Source organism: Prunus dulcis, chromosome 2 (genome assembly GCF_902201215.1).
Source record: "Prunus dulcis chromosome 2, ALMONDv2, whole genome shotgun sequence".
NCBI classification, from domain to species: Eukaryota; Viridiplantae; Streptophyta; class Magnoliopsida; order Rosales; family Rosaceae; genus Prunus; species Prunus dulcis.
In genome coordinates, this window is record NC_047651.1 from 20,279,281 (window position 1) to 20,295,961 (window position 16,681).

The 16,681-nt window shown below is 38.7% G+C and overlaps 4 protein-coding genes across 5 annotated transcripts; all 4 read left to right on the top strand.

Moving 5' to 3' along the window:
• Positions 1–445: 445 nt before the first annotated feature.
• On the top strand, positions 446–3,917 carry LOC117618785 (probable aquaporin PIP2-5). Its single transcript, XM_034348514.1, has 4 exons — positions 446–1,056; positions 1,254–1,549; positions 3,168–3,308; positions 3,418–3,917. Exons 1-4 carry the CDS (start codon positions 750–752, stop codon positions 3,535–3,537), a joined length of 864 nt encoding a protein of 287 aa, XP_034204405.1. The 5' UTR covers positions 446–749; the 3' UTR covers positions 3,538–3,917.
• Positions 3,918–7,940: 4,023 nt separating this feature from the next.
• LOC117617102 lies at positions 7,941–10,308 on the top strand. The gene is made up of 2 exons (XM_034346359.1): positions 7,941–8,424; positions 10,065–10,308. The coding sequence occupies exons 1-2, from the start codon at positions 8,133–8,135 to the stop codon at positions 10,097–10,099; spliced, it is 327 nt and encodes a 108-aa protein (XP_034202250.1). The 5' UTR covers positions 7,941–8,132; the 3' UTR covers positions 10,100–10,308.
• Positions 10,309–10,660: 352 nt separating this feature from the next.
• LOC117619816 (caffeoylshikimate esterase-like) lies at positions 10,661–12,072 on the top strand. Its single transcript, XM_034349858.1, has one exon. The coding sequence runs from the start codon at positions 10,880–10,882 to the stop codon at positions 11,879–11,881; it is 1,002 nt and encodes a 333-aa protein (XP_034205749.1). The 5' UTR covers positions 10,661–10,879; the 3' UTR covers positions 11,882–12,072.
• A 298-nt stretch (positions 12,073–12,370) lies between these two features.
• Positions 12,371–16,479, top strand: LOC117619271 (WPP domain-associated protein). Of its 2 annotated transcripts, XR_004584549.1 has the most exons (5): positions 12,371–14,976; positions 15,064–15,190; positions 15,291–15,392; positions 15,537–15,932; positions 16,151–16,479. XR_004584549.1 is itself a non-coding variant. In XM_034349187.1 (4 exons), the coding sequence occupies exons 1-4, from the start codon at positions 12,371–12,373 to the stop codon at positions 15,600–15,602; spliced, it is 2,901 nt and encodes a 966-aa protein (XP_034205078.1). In that variant the 3' UTR covers positions 15,603–16,122. The 2 variants fall into 2 exon arrangements, 1 of the variants encoding a protein (XP_034205078.1); XM_034349187.1 differs by lacking the exon at positions 16,151–16,479 and having other exon boundaries at positions 15,537–16,122.
• Positions 16,480–16,681: the final 202 nt, after the last annotated feature.

Here is a 16,681-nt window from a genome sequence, read left to right on the forward strand (position 1 = left end):
CCCTCTTGCTTAAAAAATTATCTTTATCATCATTGAATTCTGAATCTTGCATGTCTTTCTTTTCCCAATTCTGATTTGAATAATAGCATTACACATAAAATAAAGGATTTTGGAAGGTGATATTAATTTTTCCTGCAAAACACGGTTTAATACATGAACAAATATAATTCATTAAAAATACAAAAAAAAAAACATAATTCATAATTTTTTTTGGTCATTTTCGCTAGCTAATGACATATGAGGTTTATTTATTTATTTTTAAAATCAATAAAGAATTAGACCCCCAAAAAACATGCCACATACGAAACCTCACACCAATTCACAATTTAAGACGATAATTAACTTGATAAATAGTCTACGTTTCACCGTTTAAACACCTCTTATATCTTTAAGAAGAAAAATCTTAGATTGTGGTAAGTAGGAAGCACAAGAAAGAGAGAGGTGAAGTAAGTGGGAGGTCAGGTGGCCCCAGTAGTCAGGCCACATAGTCGGTGAAAGCCAAAGAACACACTAAAATAGTAGGTGGGTTCTGTCCAGAAATTTCAAATTGCAGTAATTAATCCTAATCCCTTACCCATATATACCCCCCTTCTCCTCACTCTCTCACACACCAACACCCTCTCTCTCTCTCTCTCTCTCTCTCTCTCTCTAGAAATTTCAAAAGCGAAGACTGTTTTTTTTTAGCCTCAGCTCCCCTGCTTCTTCTCTGTTTCTCCCAAACTCTGTGAAGCTTTAGCTAATTAAGTTTAATGGCCAAGGACGTTGAAGTTGCAGAGAGAGGCTCTTTCTCGGCTAAGGACTACCATGACCCACCTCCTGCACCACTCTTCGATGCAGTGGAGCTCACCAAATGGTCCTTTTACAGAGCTCTCATAGCTGAGTTCATAGCCACTCTTCTTTTCCTCTATGTCACTGTGCTTACTGTGATTGGGTACAAGAGCCAGACAGATACAACTGTCAATGCTGACGCTTGTGGTGGGGTTGGGATTCTGGGTATTGCTTGGGCCTTTGGGGGCATGATCTTTGTCCTTGTTTACTGCACTGCTGGGATTTCAGGTCAGTTTTCGTTTCTAAGTTCATCATTTTGCTTCTAAGTACAGAAATAAGCTAAAAAGCTGAAGTCTTTGCTGTGCGTTTTGTGTTTGTTTATATAGAAATTAGCTAAAAAGCTGATATCTTTGATGTGGCTTTTGTGTGGTATACACAAATTAATTAAAAAGCTGATGTCTTTGATGTGGGTTTTGTGTGAACAGGAGGTCACATTAACCCTGCAGTGACATTTGGGCTGTTCTTGGCTCGCAAGGTTTCGCTGGTCAGAGCTGTTTTGTACATGGTGGCTCAGTCTTTGGGGGCAATAGCCGGTGTGGCTTTGGTCAAGGCTTTCCAAGAGAGCTACTACACCAAGTATGGCGGTGGAGCCAATGAGCTCAGTCAAGGCTACAGCAAAGGAGTTGGGTTGGGTGCTGAGATTATTGGGACCTTTGTGCTGGTTTACACTGTGTTCTCTGCTACTGACCCCAAGAGGAGTGCTAGAGACTCCCATGTTCCGGTACATACCTTTCTTTCATCACCATTTACTATTTCTTTTCTCTGATAGCTTCTCTGGTTTTTGCTACAAAATGGTAATTAGACAAAAGGGAAAAAAAAAAACAGGGTAGCTGAGAAAAGAAGAGAGAGAAATTAGTGTAGTAGTATTATATGGTTTTTAGTTTTGTAGAAAACTTTTTCTGCTATGTAGATCTATACATGTTTCTGGGATTTTCATTTTTGTTTTGATATAAATTTATTTTTTTACCCATATTAATTTGGAGAACATAGTTATTTGTGTAAGAGAGCGAATTGAGAAAACTTGGTCACATGTTTTAGTTTTGAGATTTAAAATTCCTTCTGAAAATGCGTTATTTATGAGATGTATTATTGCAAAGGAAAACAGAATACCTTTGTGTTCTTAATTTGAGTGCATTATTGAATTTGTATTTTTATGTTGGACTGCATTATGGAATTGACTTGGTACAAAGACTCCAAGCTTCATTGGCTGTCGAGCCTGTATGTGCTTTAACATCTTGTGGAAAAATATACCCTCATTAGAAAACATTTACCCTTTGGACAAATTTAGGTGCCCCACACACTATTACACGGTACAATAGTGGTTATATGATTTGATTCATTTAGTGATATAAGTGATAGTTTAAATTATTTTAGTTCGGTAGAAAATCATAAATAAGCTCTACTAAAGATCGCCATTTGGTACTGAGTTTCCTCCTATGCTATCAGTAACAAAATGAACCAGAAGTAGGATCAAATTGGAGGTGAACACTCTCTTCATAAATTGGTCTAATCAACACATGTAATTTCCTTAATTTTATAAAATGTTTAAATCAAAATAACATTGTATACTTGTGTTTTCGGTCCTTATTACATATATAAATGATAGTGCCCTTGAAATGATTAGAAAAACCAAAATTTCTTTAAAGGGGAATCCGTGAAAGAAAAGCATCAAAAGAAAAGTAACATTTCTGAACACCACCATGTCTCTAATGAGTAGGTTCATACCGTGCGCTGCCTAAGTGGTTTTTGTGGCTAGAATTTTAGGACAACACAATAGATGCCAAGGGGGAGGTCACCTAATTTTGTTTGCTTTCAACAAGTTGATTCTACTTTTTCAGTTTCTTCTGCCTACCTTTTAGCCTTTCCATTCATCTTGACGTGCTCTGCCCTCTCAAGATGGTCTTACCTTAACGTCAAACTGTGGGTTCTTCCTACTATTCCTGTAAAATAAAACGTCTTTTGAGTGCCATTTGAGGACCATTTAGGTATTATTTTAATAGTTGAAGTTAGATCAGTGTCTTAATTTGTTTCCTGCATAACAGTGCAAAATATCACAAGGACAAAGTTCAGAATAGTTTCCACATGATATGCTGAGTCACATTTATGAATGAAAGGTTGTCGAGTTTTGTTTTTATTTAGCTTCACGGGAAGGCCCTTTGGTACTGTTTTAGTCCATTTTCTGTTCCAAGTGTCTTGTTGCTGATTTTGGTCTTGTAGATTTGACTGGAAGAATAGACATCCATCCACTCAGAATTTGTTTTTATAAAATATGAAATGAGAAAAATAATATTATAGTTTATGAAGCTGATAAAATTGTACTCTGCTGTGACTTTTTAAAGGTTTTGGCTCCACTGCCAATTGGGTTTGCTGTGTTCATAGTTCACCTGGCCACAATCCCAATCACTGGCACTGGCATCAACCCCGCTAGAAGTCTTGGAGCTGCTGTCATCTACAACAAAGAAAAGGCTTGGGATGACCAAGTATGTATATATATTTAATCACTTTTATTTTTTATTACTATTTTTTTAATTTTAGTTTTCTGATATTGTATCTTATGCGTAAACTTTTCCTCTATCTTTTTGTTTGCAGTGGATTTTTTGGGTTGGACCCTTCATTGGTGCAGCCATTGCAGCCTTCTACCACCAATTCATCTTGAGAGCAGGAGCTGTCAAAGCCCTTGGATCATTCAGGAGCAACCCCCATGTTTGAATATTTTCAGAGACTCCATGAATTGAAGATGTTTCCTTTGTCATGGTTAGGGTGGGAAACAATGGAAGAAGGCTATATATCATGGGATTTGGAAAAGAATAAGTTATAACGGCTAGTATTTATTATTTGTGCTTTTAGCTTATGCGTGTGTATGAAGGTTTCTTTTGCTCCTCTCTCTCAATTTCCTTTAGAAAGAGGGGCTGAGAGAGCCATTAATTTGTAGATATAGTCAGATTGAAAAGGGAGAGCTTTTTGTACCCCTTACTGTTTCTCCAAACACTTGCCTTTGAATTTACTTAAATGTCATTTTCATTTCCATCTCTCCTCCTTTCTTCTTTGTAGCCATCATGCTTTCAAGAAAAGTTCAAACCATTTGGTCACTCCTGCTTGCTGTATAATGTCTCAATAAGCTTGCACAAAAGAATAATTTGCACCCAAAAAGTAAGGTAAATATAATAATAACACCACCAACGGGACCTTAACTTGCAGTCTAGGTCTCAAGTTCGAACCCCGTAACACCTTCATATTAGTGTGTGAGGATGCTTATTGTGGTTTAGATTATCGCTTATATTAAAAAAATTAAAATTATATATATACATATCATAATAACAACTCAATATATAATCAGATAAACAATTACGTTTGAGATGCGTGCGAAGCATAAGCTTGCAAATCATTGGCAGCCTAATACTTCCCACATGGACTCTCTCTGGGCTCCATTTTGTTTGTTGGCCCAAAATACTAGACCTCGCTGGCTTCTCTTTCCTTCTACACTCTGCTACTTTCAACCCTTATCCCAACAACACAATCAGTCCCAAATCTGCCTCAATCTCTCCGCAAATTGTGCCCAACCACTCTTTAAGTTTTTATATAATGATACCTTCTTAGACAAGACAATGTATCGAACTTATTTTTTTCTGTGTACTTGTGACAACAATGACAGTATATTTAGTAGCCTATGGAACCTCGATAACATGAATGTGGGGATCTTTTAATATTTTCTTGCTCAAATAAGAATACTTATTTAAGCTATTTTTTTTGGAAACAATATGCTTTGTCTAAGTTCAATTGATAGATGTGAGGGCTTGTAATTCAGTGTGATTGATCAGTTAGTTACCGTCATTTTTTTTTTCTTCCTATTTTTAGATATACATAAGGTCTAAAATATTGATAATATCAATGAAATATTGAGGATATTATCGTTTATTCGGATTTATGATATTTTGAAACATATCCATACACATATCGTATAATTATCGATAATATTGACGATAATATTGAGAATAATATCGAAAAATATCGACGTCGATAATTTTTCACACACTTCAACAACATTTGGCCAAAAAATTGAGATAACATTTATAAATATCGAAAATAACACTATATGTGCATGCAATGGAAAAAGGACCCAAAAAAGCAACAACACTCTGATTACTCGTTATCTATAATTTCATACTCTATTGGAGTAGGAAGTAGTAACTATGGTTATACTCAAAACCAACCATTTTTCTTAACCTTCATATCTCATGTCTTTTGGGATGGAATTGAGCAGCTCATAAAAATAATCCGAGACCCAATCTTCAAATGATTTTGCTTATGGACAACGTCAACCAATCTTGGATCCATATGGGTGACATATTAACAACTATATGCAAAACTATTTTGGGAATTTATCATTTAATGACTACTCTTCACAATATACTTACTCTACACATAGAGATGACGAAGATAATAAAAAATTTGAACCTCATAGGAACTCTATGTGGTACTAAGTCACTCATGTATCTTACCATGCAATGTATAAAGTGTAAAATATTGTAGTAAATCATTATAAATAAATGATTATGGCATGTTTAATCTTCTTTCATTAATTACTACATATTTTCTACACTCGCATTGTTTGTCAGCTTGCTATGTAATAAACTTAAATCAAATAAACTCATCATGCAATGAATTTTCTTCTATTTTTATTTTTTTTTTGTTTGTGATAAACTAATAGATAATTGACTAAATAAATATCCTCCAAAGTTTCAATAAAAATTTCTAAGTTTTTTTTACAATTTCTATGGTTTTTATTCAAATTTCACAGATATCAATAGTTTCCCGATATTTCCGATATAAGTAATATGAGTGACGAGGGCATTAAGCACACTAATGTTTACTTATCACGTGTATTGGAATTCTTGATTTCTATACGTTTTCTAACATATAATGAATAAAAATTTATGTATTTACTAATTCATAATGAATAAAAATTTATGTGGATTTTATGTTAAAATTTATAATCAAATACTTCCAAAATATTAAAATTTATGTTAAATATTTTTAATCAAATACCCTCAAAATCAAGAATGAGATCCAACTACTCCAATTTCTTGATTCCCTATCTAATTTTCCTGATTCATAATTTCTCCCAATCATGGTAAGTAAAACATGATCGGAGTTGGCCCATATCTTCCATCTCGTATGCAGCTGGAAAAGGCTGGAACACAACTAGTTTGAACATGGCCTAAGTTAGCTAGAAGACAGTTTTCTGGGTCAAGCGAGCTAGCTAGCTGAAAAAGCCTATCCTATCCTACCTGATCTCACCCACTTCGAGTTCGAGTTGCCATTGGATCTCTTGTGAGAGACTTGGCTACAATCCAAGAGCTCTTCGTCAAAAGGCCAAAAAATGACGTAGAAGATAAGATATATATACCGTTATTCACACCACCCTTTAGATAAAAGATTTGCCAAAATGCCAAAATTCTCATTCTTTGTGGTAAGAATCTCTGGATGAAACGTCTCAGAAACATCTGCTATATGCATATATATATGTATATACTTTTTCTATATACGCTTATAGATGGTTCATTAATAGACATACCTATTTCAATAAGCATATTTTATAAGCAATGGTGCAGTGGTGTGCACGCTTCTATGATTGCTTCTAATCGCACGACATGCATATTATCTACACTTCAAAGTCAAGCAACAACTGCCACTTCCTCTTCATCAGTCCTAATAAAAAACCCCATTTCAGCAACTGAGATATCTACTCAATATATCATACTCTCTATATCATATATGGCACCCATCACCACCCTTGTCTCCTTCATTCTCACTCATTTTGGGTTTCTCTTGAGCCCTTGGACACCCGCATTCCACAGTTTCAGGTATGAAAATCCTCCCGTTGGTGTCTTCCCTCCTCTCGTTGGTCTCTCCCCCTTGGCTTTTGGTTTTGCAACCATCATGTAATCTCTTCTTCGGCTACCTGCATTCTTGTTCGAGATACCATATCAAATGTCCACCTGGGTATGTTCAAGTTCAAGTTCAAGTTCGAAGAAGGCTAGTCTTTTGGTTTTGGAGCTGCGATGGCATGGTGTTTTGAACTTGTGATTTAGGCAAATATCAATTGCTTAGCATGTAAATGTATTATATATGCGTAGGATTTGTTTTATGCACCATATATCCTTATATTTTCACAAATTAAGCTAATCGGTCTCCGTTGTCTGTAATACATTTCAGCCCAAGTTTTACTGTAGCAGTGTTGTTTAATTTAACTTTGAAGATATGTTGATTCCAAGTTTGACAATTGTGAGTTTAGAACGACTATCTGCTTTAAGCATAGAAGATAATGGAGTCGCCTAGAAGAAAAGCAATTAACTACTACACACCCACCCTCTAGCATATGTCACAATTCATCACCCTCTAACTTTTTTTTTATATAGGAGATTTCCTATTGAGATGATCGATAATATATTAAATTTATACACACTACACGGATGTTAGGACTTGAACTCAGAATCTTGTGTGAAGGAGCAATTACTCCGAACCACTACACTAAGAGTCATTTGCCTTCACCCTCAATCTTTAATTGTGAGGAACATATGCATTTATCTAACAAACTAAAGCCATTCCACATCACTGCACACCATCCTCAAGCCTCATTCACTCGATAATTCATTTGTTAAAGAAAAATTTTCATTTGACAATGATAAGAGTGACTCAACACCTAACGCGTGAATCATTAAATTAGGTGATGGGTAACACGTTTGGCTTTTTGACCACTCTAAGCAACTTGTAAAAAATTTTGACCTTCCGAAGACAATTCTTAGAAAATGCTACAATGAGAGGGATTTGAGTGAGAGAGTTGAACGAGGGGCTCAATCCAACCATCCAATCATAGAACCCCGCCCACGACCTCCTCATTGTAGAATTATATTCTTAGGAACCCAACGACATGTCACCCAAACCCACAACTTCAACTCCAACTAGTCAAACCCAAAACATCCACATGCAACCATACCCAATAAAACCCACAACTTCTAAGTAATTGAGTTTTGTAGGGTTTGCATTAGATCAAATAGAAACGATCTTAATCAAAGAATTTAAAAAACAGAGCCCATGTCTTCTCACGCACACAGTTTCTAGAGACAGTCTTTAGTCTTAAGGGCATTTCTTCTCATTTCAACGTAGTCCATAATCAAAGACACGACGCCGTTTCGAAGAGGAACTTGTCCCGAATTAGTACGTCCCTCTTCTTCTTGTTGAAATAATCTTCTCCATTCTCTCGTCTCTTGAAGATCACCGCGCGAAAAAAGAGAGAGAAAGATATGCATCTATGGCCCTCAGCGACGATCCGAGACTCCTTCAAGCTTGCTTACCTGAGAAAGCTCGAATGGAATCTCCAGAGAATGAAAAGCGAAAAAGAATCTTCAGCTTCCGTCAATAAGAAGCTGTTAGATAGCCAAGAAGGCGGAGTCCAACAGTCGAATAACCAAGAAGGTGAAGTCAATGGAAAAGTGGCCGAAGTGCCCAATCCGAAGGCTCATGGAGTGGTCCTTGGACTTTGCAGAGAGATCCTGATGCTTCTCTCCTGTTGCTTCTGTTGCTTCTGCTGTGGAGGTAATTTATTTCATCTCAAACCCTTGTACTTTCACATGCTTTTGTTTCAAAATTTGTGTTTGAAATGAAGTTTTATGATATGAGTTTTCATTATATGTGCCATTGGTTTGTAGGGTATTTGCTAAATTTTGGAGACCAGTCTTTTGACATGTCTCTGAAAAATTAGGTTAAATTCTTTAGCAATCAAATTTGTAACTTGTAATAATCTTTGGTTAGTGACTTTAATGCGACATTCTCTTAGTTATGTGCTGTGTGAGAAAAATGTCTTGATACTAAGCTATTGTTGAGCACATAACTGTAGAATGGGTATTTGAATCATTTTTCCCTATCACATAGGGGATTTGATTTGGGGAATGGAACTATCTTGCTTGCGTTATAACTAAAATGTATTGCAGATTCAAGCAGTGCTCTTATGGTTTGATTTCTAGTTTGAATAGAAGATGCTGCTGGAATTCTCTCATACCTTTTCATGTGGTTTAATCATTAGGTGATTGGTTAAATACCCAGTAAGATCAAAGGCAAATCTTCTAGTTCTAGGAATTTATCAGTAGGACAGTTCTGCCTGCTTTTGTGAGCCTGTAAGAGGTGGGTGTTGCAGTTTGACAAGGATTCTTGTGTCTGGTAAGGAAAAAGAGAAAAAGAGTAGTTTGTTTGCTTGTACGGGGAGCTGGTTAATAAGGTGAACATTAAGATTTCATTAATGAACAGACCAGTTAAATATTTACATCCAAAGATTCATTTAGGATGGCATGTGCAGCTGGTTATGCTTGAACATGGGAAGTATCTATAATTGTCTTGTTGAGCTGAGAATGGGGAGAATCCATTGACCCCAAAGGATCCTATCAGGAACTTTTGAATTAAATTAATTGGAAATATTTGAACATAGAACTCTGCACACTTCTTCACTACCTGAATCATGGTCCTGGACCAAGAACCATTTAGGTATTAGCCTACTACAATAGATTGGATTTCTGTTTAGATATGAAACTTAGGGTGCTTGTGCCCAAGAAAGTGGAAGGCTATCCATATATTCTCACGAAACTTGTTGCTGTTCCCATTAATCTATGCTCTAAAGCATGTCTGCATATATGCAAAGATTGAATACCCAAGATACCTCTACTTTGATATGGTCTGTCTAGTGTGTAGTGATATATCTTTGGTGCGGTTGGAAAACAATATGAATGATACCCTTTACCTAATATCATAGGATGTTGTAAATGAAACAGGCAAAAGTAGTTCTGAAAGGCTGTAATGATTGGAGCATCATATGCATGCTTCTCTAAGTCTGCATGTCATGGAAAGACAGCTTTGTAGGTGGGGGGTTTTCTGTGAAGATATCATAGTATTGGCAGAGTTGTGACAGCGAGCCAGTGATCAGGTTGATCGGTTTCATGCTGATAATATACTAGAGGATGATCTCTTTAGCTAATATAATCATACACCCATTACATTCGGGTTGGTGATGTCTTCTTATGCCCATTTTTATTCCTAGCAGTTGTCTTTGAGATCATACACTAATGTGTTTCAGTTTGCCTATACATGTCTCTTCATCTTACAACAGGCACTGTTAAGTCGTATTTTCTTGACTTGATCAGAAAAAAATTGGTCATGATTCTGATATGAGGGTTTTCTTGTTTCAGCTTGTGCAGGGGAAGATGCTGATCCTGTCTTCTGATGACAAGAATTTGGGAATTCAATTTCAAGGACAATATATGTACAGTCTACATTAATAGAATGTCAATCTTCATTGTTTCAGACAAAGATGATTCAAGGAAAATTTTAGTTCTTGTTTCAAGTATTGTTTAGTATGTCTGGACTTGTATATTGATGTGTGGATTGAGCTGTATTGCTATGAATAAAGTTAGATTGAGTTTTTTCTTGCAATTTTGACAAATACCATTTGATTGCTTGATTGAGCTCTGTGAGATTGGGTGCAGTCCACTGTACCACCTCTCTCTCTCTCTCTCTCTCACAAGGCGAGAGTATAATGAAGGGAAGAGCACCAATTGAAACACCCCATTGGTTATGTAATTAAATACGAGAGTCTATGGGCGGTAAATACAAAGTTTTTAAAGCTCATTCAATGTAATGATAAAAGCAAAACCACACCAAAGCAACTAGTTTAGAGGCTATTGATTATAATAAAAAAAGAAAAAAGGAAAGGGCAACTAGTTTTTCAAGCTCGTACTGTCGTACATGGTAATGTTAGAGGGTGCTCTTGATTTATAGACATAGACAGGGATCAAAGAGGTTGGCTGTTTGGTCCAATTGCAATTTGCATGCCACCATCCCAATTGCATTAATATTCACACCCAATCCATCCCAACTACCAAAACCGCCCAAACCACCCAAACCAAAGCAGCAATAAGTAACTCCAACGACTTCCTCCCTCTCTTTTCCAGGCTCTTTGGATACTTTCACCACCCGGCGCATTTCACCAAACCATAGTTACAAAATGGCGCACCCAATTGCGGAGGCGAACGACCAAAGCCCCTTCGGCTCTTTGACCCCTGACGCCTTCTATTCCCACCACAAAGTCTCTCACGCCTCCGAGTACATCACCAATCCCAGAGGCCTCAAGCTCTTCACCCAGTGGTGGACCCCACTTCCTCCCACTCCTGTCCTCGGAACCCTGGCCATCGTCCACGGCTTCACCGGCGAGACCAGCTGGTTCGTCCAGCTCACCGCCGTCCACTTCGCCAAGTCCGGCTTCGCCGTCTGCGCCATCGACCACCAGGGCCACGGCTTCTCCGACGGCCTCGTCGCCCACATTCCCGACATCAACCCCGTCGTCGACGACTGCATCTCCTTCTTCGACTCCTTCCGCGCCCGCCACGCGCCGCCCAACCTCCCCGCCTTCATCTACGCCGAGTCCCTCGGCGGCGCGATCGCCCTACTCATCACGCTCCGACAAGGGAGTGGCGCTTGGAACGGCCTCATCCTCAACGGCGCCATGTGCGGGATCAGCGCCAAGATCAAGCCGCCGTGGCCGCTTGAGCACCTGCTCTTCCTCGTCGCGGCGGTGATCCCGACGTGGCGCGTGGTTCCTACGCGGGGGTCGCTGCCGGACCTGTCGTTCAAGGTGGAGTGGAAGCGGAGGCTGGCGCTGGCGAGCCCGAGGAGGACGGTGGCAAGGCCGCGGGCGGCGACGGCGCTTGAGCTGCTGAGGGTGTGCAAGGAGATTCAGGCGAGGTTCGAGGAGGTGGAGGTACCGCTGCTGATCGTCCACGGCGGCGACGACCTCGTCTGCGACCCCGCGTGCGTCGAGGAGCTCCACGGGCGCGCGTCGAGCAAGGACAAGACGCTGAGGATCCACGAGGGCATGTGGCACCAGCTGGTTGGTGAAACCCAGGATGACGTCGACTTGGTGTTCGGCGAAATGGTGGCGTGGCTTCGTACTCGAGCCGAACGCGCCTCCACCGCCGCCGCCGCCGTCGCGAACGGTGGCGCTGCCTAGTCTAGTCTATAGGGGTTAGTAAGGTTTTAGTGATGTGATCACTGTGTTAAGTTAAACTTAGTTGGAACAGAGAAGGAAGAAGCAGCATAAGTAGCCAATGGAAGCATGCCATGTCACTTGGAAGTTTAAATAAAAATTATTAATTCATATAGAATTAATATGATAAAGCAAATATGTGTGACATTCTTAAATTGTTCAACAACCCACCCTTATGATTCATACCAAAAAATAAATAAAAATTTAAAAAAATGCAATTTTCCAAACTTAAAGATTATGAATATGAGGATAAAAATTGAAGAGAATGAAAATGATACCTTAGAATAGGTCATCATATCATACAACAAATAACCCACATTTCTTGGGCAATTATGAGAAAATAGAGATTGGTTTCTGCTAGTAATTCTTTGTTTCCACCATAGAAGATGAGATTCTTGTTTTGCTTTTTATTTGTTGTTGCTTGTTGATTGAAACATACCAAACTGAGAAACAATGGATTCCACCATGATGCGGATCGTGCACCAAGCAATGAACAAGGCGCATGAAAAGATGCAGAGCAAAGAAGGTGTTCTTCAGCGCTTGAATGAGATATCCAGATTCTATGAGTTGGCTGTCATGCAGCTGGAAGGGTGTTTGAAGTTTGTTCGGCAAGAGACCGACAGCTGCATTCTTGAGAGCAGCCATGAGCAGGTGCTGACAGACTTGACTGAGATTCGAAACCGCCTTCAAGGGCGCCTCAAGGAGTCTGAGATGGCAATCATGGCCAAGGATAGAGAATTGGCTTCGCTGCGTTCCAACACCGCGAATCTCAAGCTTGAAAGAAGAACGAAGAGTGAGCCTGTTGAAGAATACATTTTTAGTAATTGGATGGGTGGGGATGATGATGATGATAGAGATAATGAACTTTTTTGTGAGTTGAAGAATTCAGTGGATCAGCAGGTTTTGAATATCAGACAGAAGCTTCAGCCTGATTACAGGTTCAAAGATAAGGAAGGAAATTCAGAAGTTGTTGAAGGGATCAACAACAAAAGGATTGAGCAGATGGGTTCAGACATGGGGATTTTGAAGGAAACTTTGGATCTTGCTTTTGGGAAAATGCAGAATGCCATTTTCAGGCCTGAGGTTGGGCCAATTGAGCAGCAATGGAGATGGGATGTTGAGAAAGACACAATGTCTGCTTTGCTTCAAGGGTTCATGAGTGATTTCCAAGAAACTGTTGAAGCACAAGTGTGGAAGGAAGAGGAGCACGTTTGTCTTGGCTTGAAGGAGTACTGGTATGATTTGATGGATGAGGTTGTGAACTTGCGCCATGAACTAGATTCTTTCGTTGGTGATAATGAGGTGGTGCAAGTGAAGAGTACTGATCCATTGCAAACAAGCCTTGGAGGCAAAGTTTCAAACAGAACAAATGAAAAGCATTCACCAGAAGATTTTAGTCATGGAAAGCCTGAATATCAGCTGTCTTTAAAGGCTGAAGAGGTTATGCAAGAAGTCCATGAAGAGGAAAGGGAAGAGGATGGAGGCCACTTTGTTTCCAAGATGATAAAGAATCATGAATCCATCATCCGGAAGAAAAGTGCACAGGTAGAAGAGCTGAATTTGCTGAAGCGAGAAATTCTTCAACAGAAAGGGAAATTGTCTAGCAGGAGAGAAGAGATTGGGATGCAAGAAAACAGCTTGAAAAGAAGGGTCCAGGAAATTATTTTAAAACTAGATAAATTAAGAGATTGGGATGTTAAGCTTAACGAAACTTTTGGTAATTATGAGTTTGATCATGAGGAAGAAACTCTTTCAGAGGAGAGGTTCCTGAAATCTGATGCAAATCATATTGACAATTTGGAACTTGTTACTTTGGAAGATGTATGGAAGAAGATGGATAAAGTACCTTACACAGTAAATGAAGAGCTACAAAATGAAGGGAGCAGGCTGAAACAAGACCAAGAAGAAGAAAATTTGAAAGCTGTGATAATGGAAAGGACCTATGTTACTCTTCTTGAAAGTTTAATAAAAGAGAATTGCATTGAATTACATGATTTTGAGTTAGAGAACCTGATTTGGAAGGACATATGTAATCTTCTCCTTACAGAAGTGGTCAATCAATGGAAGGAGAATATTGAAGGTAACAACATTGAATCTCAAACCAGAGAAGAGATATATTGCACCGTCCTCCGCGAGGCAATCAAGGATTATAGCTCAAATGGTAACTTTGCATTAGTAGAGTGTCAGGATTTGAGGGTTGAAAATAATTCTTTAGAAGACTCAGCATTCTCAGACAAGTTTTGTTACGTGGAAGGGACAATAAGAGAGGATGTATGCTGGACCCTTTTGCATGAAATGCTCAAGGAGTGGAATGAATGCATATATGGTTGTGAAACTGAGAGCTTTCTTAGAGAAGAGGTAGACTGGCTTATTTGTAATGAGACAATCAAAGAGTTTGTAAAAACTGCCGGTGATCCATTGGCTCAATATCAAGATATTTTTACCAGGGAGTTTATTCAGACCACAGAAAGTTTTGTGAGGGAGGATATCTGTATGGTTTTCATCGGAGAAACGATCAAGGAATGGAAGATGGAGAGTCTCAGTAGGGAAGAAATTTTTCATTTTGTCATGGGTGAGGTATTGAGAGATGCATTTGACCTGTTTAGCGAAGCTGATTCTGGGACTCATGACAAATTCCCAAAAGGCATGCTCTTTGCTAACAAGTTACAGAATGATAGACAGGTCGGTGTAGAGGAGAATTTGAATGAAAAGATAGGTATGGAGGAAGATCTGATGTCAAGTGAAAGTTCTAAAGGGTTGTTAACTAAATTCCACACTTTCGGTTCGGTGAGCAGCAAGCTAGCAAGTAAGGCTCTAAGAAGTGAGTTAGGATCTAGTTTAGACATCCTAGTTGGCGGTTTACAAAAGGTTTATGATCAAGTGAGTCCTGCAGTAGGTTCTGCACATAGCAGTGAGCCGTCTTATTGCCAACCAAAAACAAAGAAAGAGGTTCAATTGAACCCATCTGATTCTGTGTTCACACCTGTCCTCAGATTTCAAGAAGTGTTGGTGGACCTTGTGCACACATCAAAAGAAAAGTTAGAAATAAACTTCTTGAGGTATTGTTCTATATACAAATAATTTCTCACCAAAGCTCAGATTGTACTTCTGTAAACTAAGCAGACTGCATGCCTACTCCTTTACAGATTGGACAAGATGAGGGATGGTATAAATATACTTGTTGAACATGTTTCCACCTTGAGAAAAAAAGAATCACTTTATAGGAACGCTTTTACTAGGAGATGTCAAGATCTGTGGAAGGCTGAGACTGAGGTTATGCGCTGCAACGATAACTTTTTGGCTTTGATTTGTTTGTGAACTAATCATGTTGAGTTTATATGTTGGTTGGAATTTTGATGCGTGCCATATATAGGTGGACCTTCTGGGTGATCAAGTGGATGTTCTTGTAGGCCTTCTTGAAAAAATTTACACCATATTGTCTCATCATTCGCCTGTTCTGCATCAGTATTTTGAGGTAAGCAAGGTTTTCTTTTCACATTTCTCGTGTCAAGGTGCTGTGTTTAGCGATGCTTAATCCTTTTTGTCGTACACAACCTTCTGTTTTACTATGAAATGTGAATTGTTTATCGTAGTTTATAGTTACTCGATTTTCTTGCAGGTCTCGGACATCTTACAGTTGATCAAGAAAGAACTAACTGGAGTTGTCAATACATCTAAAAATTGACAGGTGCATGAAACCATGTTCTGCCTATCATCCTTTTATTTTGTATTGAAGAAAAAGATAAAATGTGCTTATAGAAATGGATCTAGTCTGTTATCTATGTTGTTTTAGCTGAGGAAAAATAAATGAAGTCAACCAAAACAAACAGAAACACAAGGCTGCAGGAGAAGACAAGTGGGAAACCAACAAGGAAAAAAGAAGAAAACAAAAAAGGAAACAACATTCCTCAATAGGCTGGCGAACAATACTATGTTTTGAGAAGCCCAAAGAGCAAACCAAAACTAAGCTGGCTATTAGCTCTCGTCATTGATTTTATCTTGAAGCTTTCCAAAGGTTTGTTTGCTGTCTAGTTCTTGTCCTTTTCTGTTTAAGTGAAGGATAAGCGGCCATACGTTGTGCATATATAAACATGCATTTCAAGTTCTTGATTGTATATGCATCATCAAAAGCTCTCATGGCCACACGGCTTCACCTATGTTCCTATTCTGTTATAGTTTTGGTCCTCTTTGTTAACTTTGTAACCTCTTATAACCACATTAGTCTCTCACCAGGAGGCGCACCTGCACCCTATGAACCACCACCACCACCACCACCACCACCACCTACCAATAAGAAAGGGTCTTCAGGAGGACTAAGTGGTGGGCAGAAGGCAGGGATAGTGTTTGGAGTGCTGATAGGGGCAGGACTGATTGGGTTTGGCGGATTCGTGTACAAGAAACGTAAGGATAACATGAGAAGAGGGCGATTTGGAGCTGCAGCTAGGACAACCTTTCTTTGATTTTGACACATCTTTATGATTAATTGGAAACTGAAATAGGAGAGGAAATGAAGAGACCATGAATGAATCTACATTTATTAATTCAAGTTCTGTCTTGTTTTATGTCTTCAATATGGGGTTTTTGATTTGATTGTTCTTTAATATTGAAAAACTAGCATGTTTAAGATTTGAAATTCATTTTGTGTTTATTAAAGTGTTCTTGAACTGCGAATGTTATAAAAGACAGTTCTCATTAACATGTAACAACACTTGTTGGGCAAATTAATCTGACAGAAATCCTTATTGGATTTAATTACAATCATGA

Bases quoted from the DNA above. Each gene is read 5' to 3' on its own strand.
- LOC117617102 (XM_034346359.1), top strand. From the start codon at position 8,133: ATGCATCTATGGCCCTCAGCGACGATCCGAGACTCCTTCAAGCTTGCT. The intron at 8,425-10,064 runs GTAATTTATTTC...TTCTTGTTTCAG, and splicing joins CTGTTGCTTCTGCTGTGGAG to CTTGTGCAGGGGAAGATGCT.
- LOC117619816 (XM_034349858.1), top strand. From the start codon at position 10,880: ATGGCGCACCCAATTGCGGAGGCGAACGACCAAAGCCCCTTCGGCTCT.
- LOC117618785 (XM_034348514.1), top strand. From the start codon at position 750: ATGGCCAAGGACGTTGAAGTTGCAGAGAGAGGCTCTTTCTCGGCTAAG. The intron at 1,550-3,167 runs GTACATACCTTT...GACTTTTTAAAG, and splicing joins CTAGAGACTCCCATGTTCCG to GTTTTGGCTCCACTGCCAAT. The intron at 3,309-3,417 runs GTATGTATATAT...TTTTGTTTGCAG, and splicing joins AAAAGGCTTGGGATGACCAA to TGGATTTTTTGGGTTGGACC.
- LOC117619271 (XM_034349187.1), top strand. From the start codon at position 12,371: ATGGATTCCACCATGATGCGGATCGTGCACCAAGCAATGAACAAGGCG. The intron at 15,191-15,290 runs GTTATGCGCTGC...TGCCATATATAG, and splicing joins TGTGGAAGGCTGAGACTGAG to GTGGACCTTCTGGGTGATCA. The intron at 15,393-15,536 runs GTAAGCAAGGTT...ATTTTCTTGCAG, and splicing joins TTCTGCATCAGTATTTTGAG to GTCTCGGACATCTTACAGTT.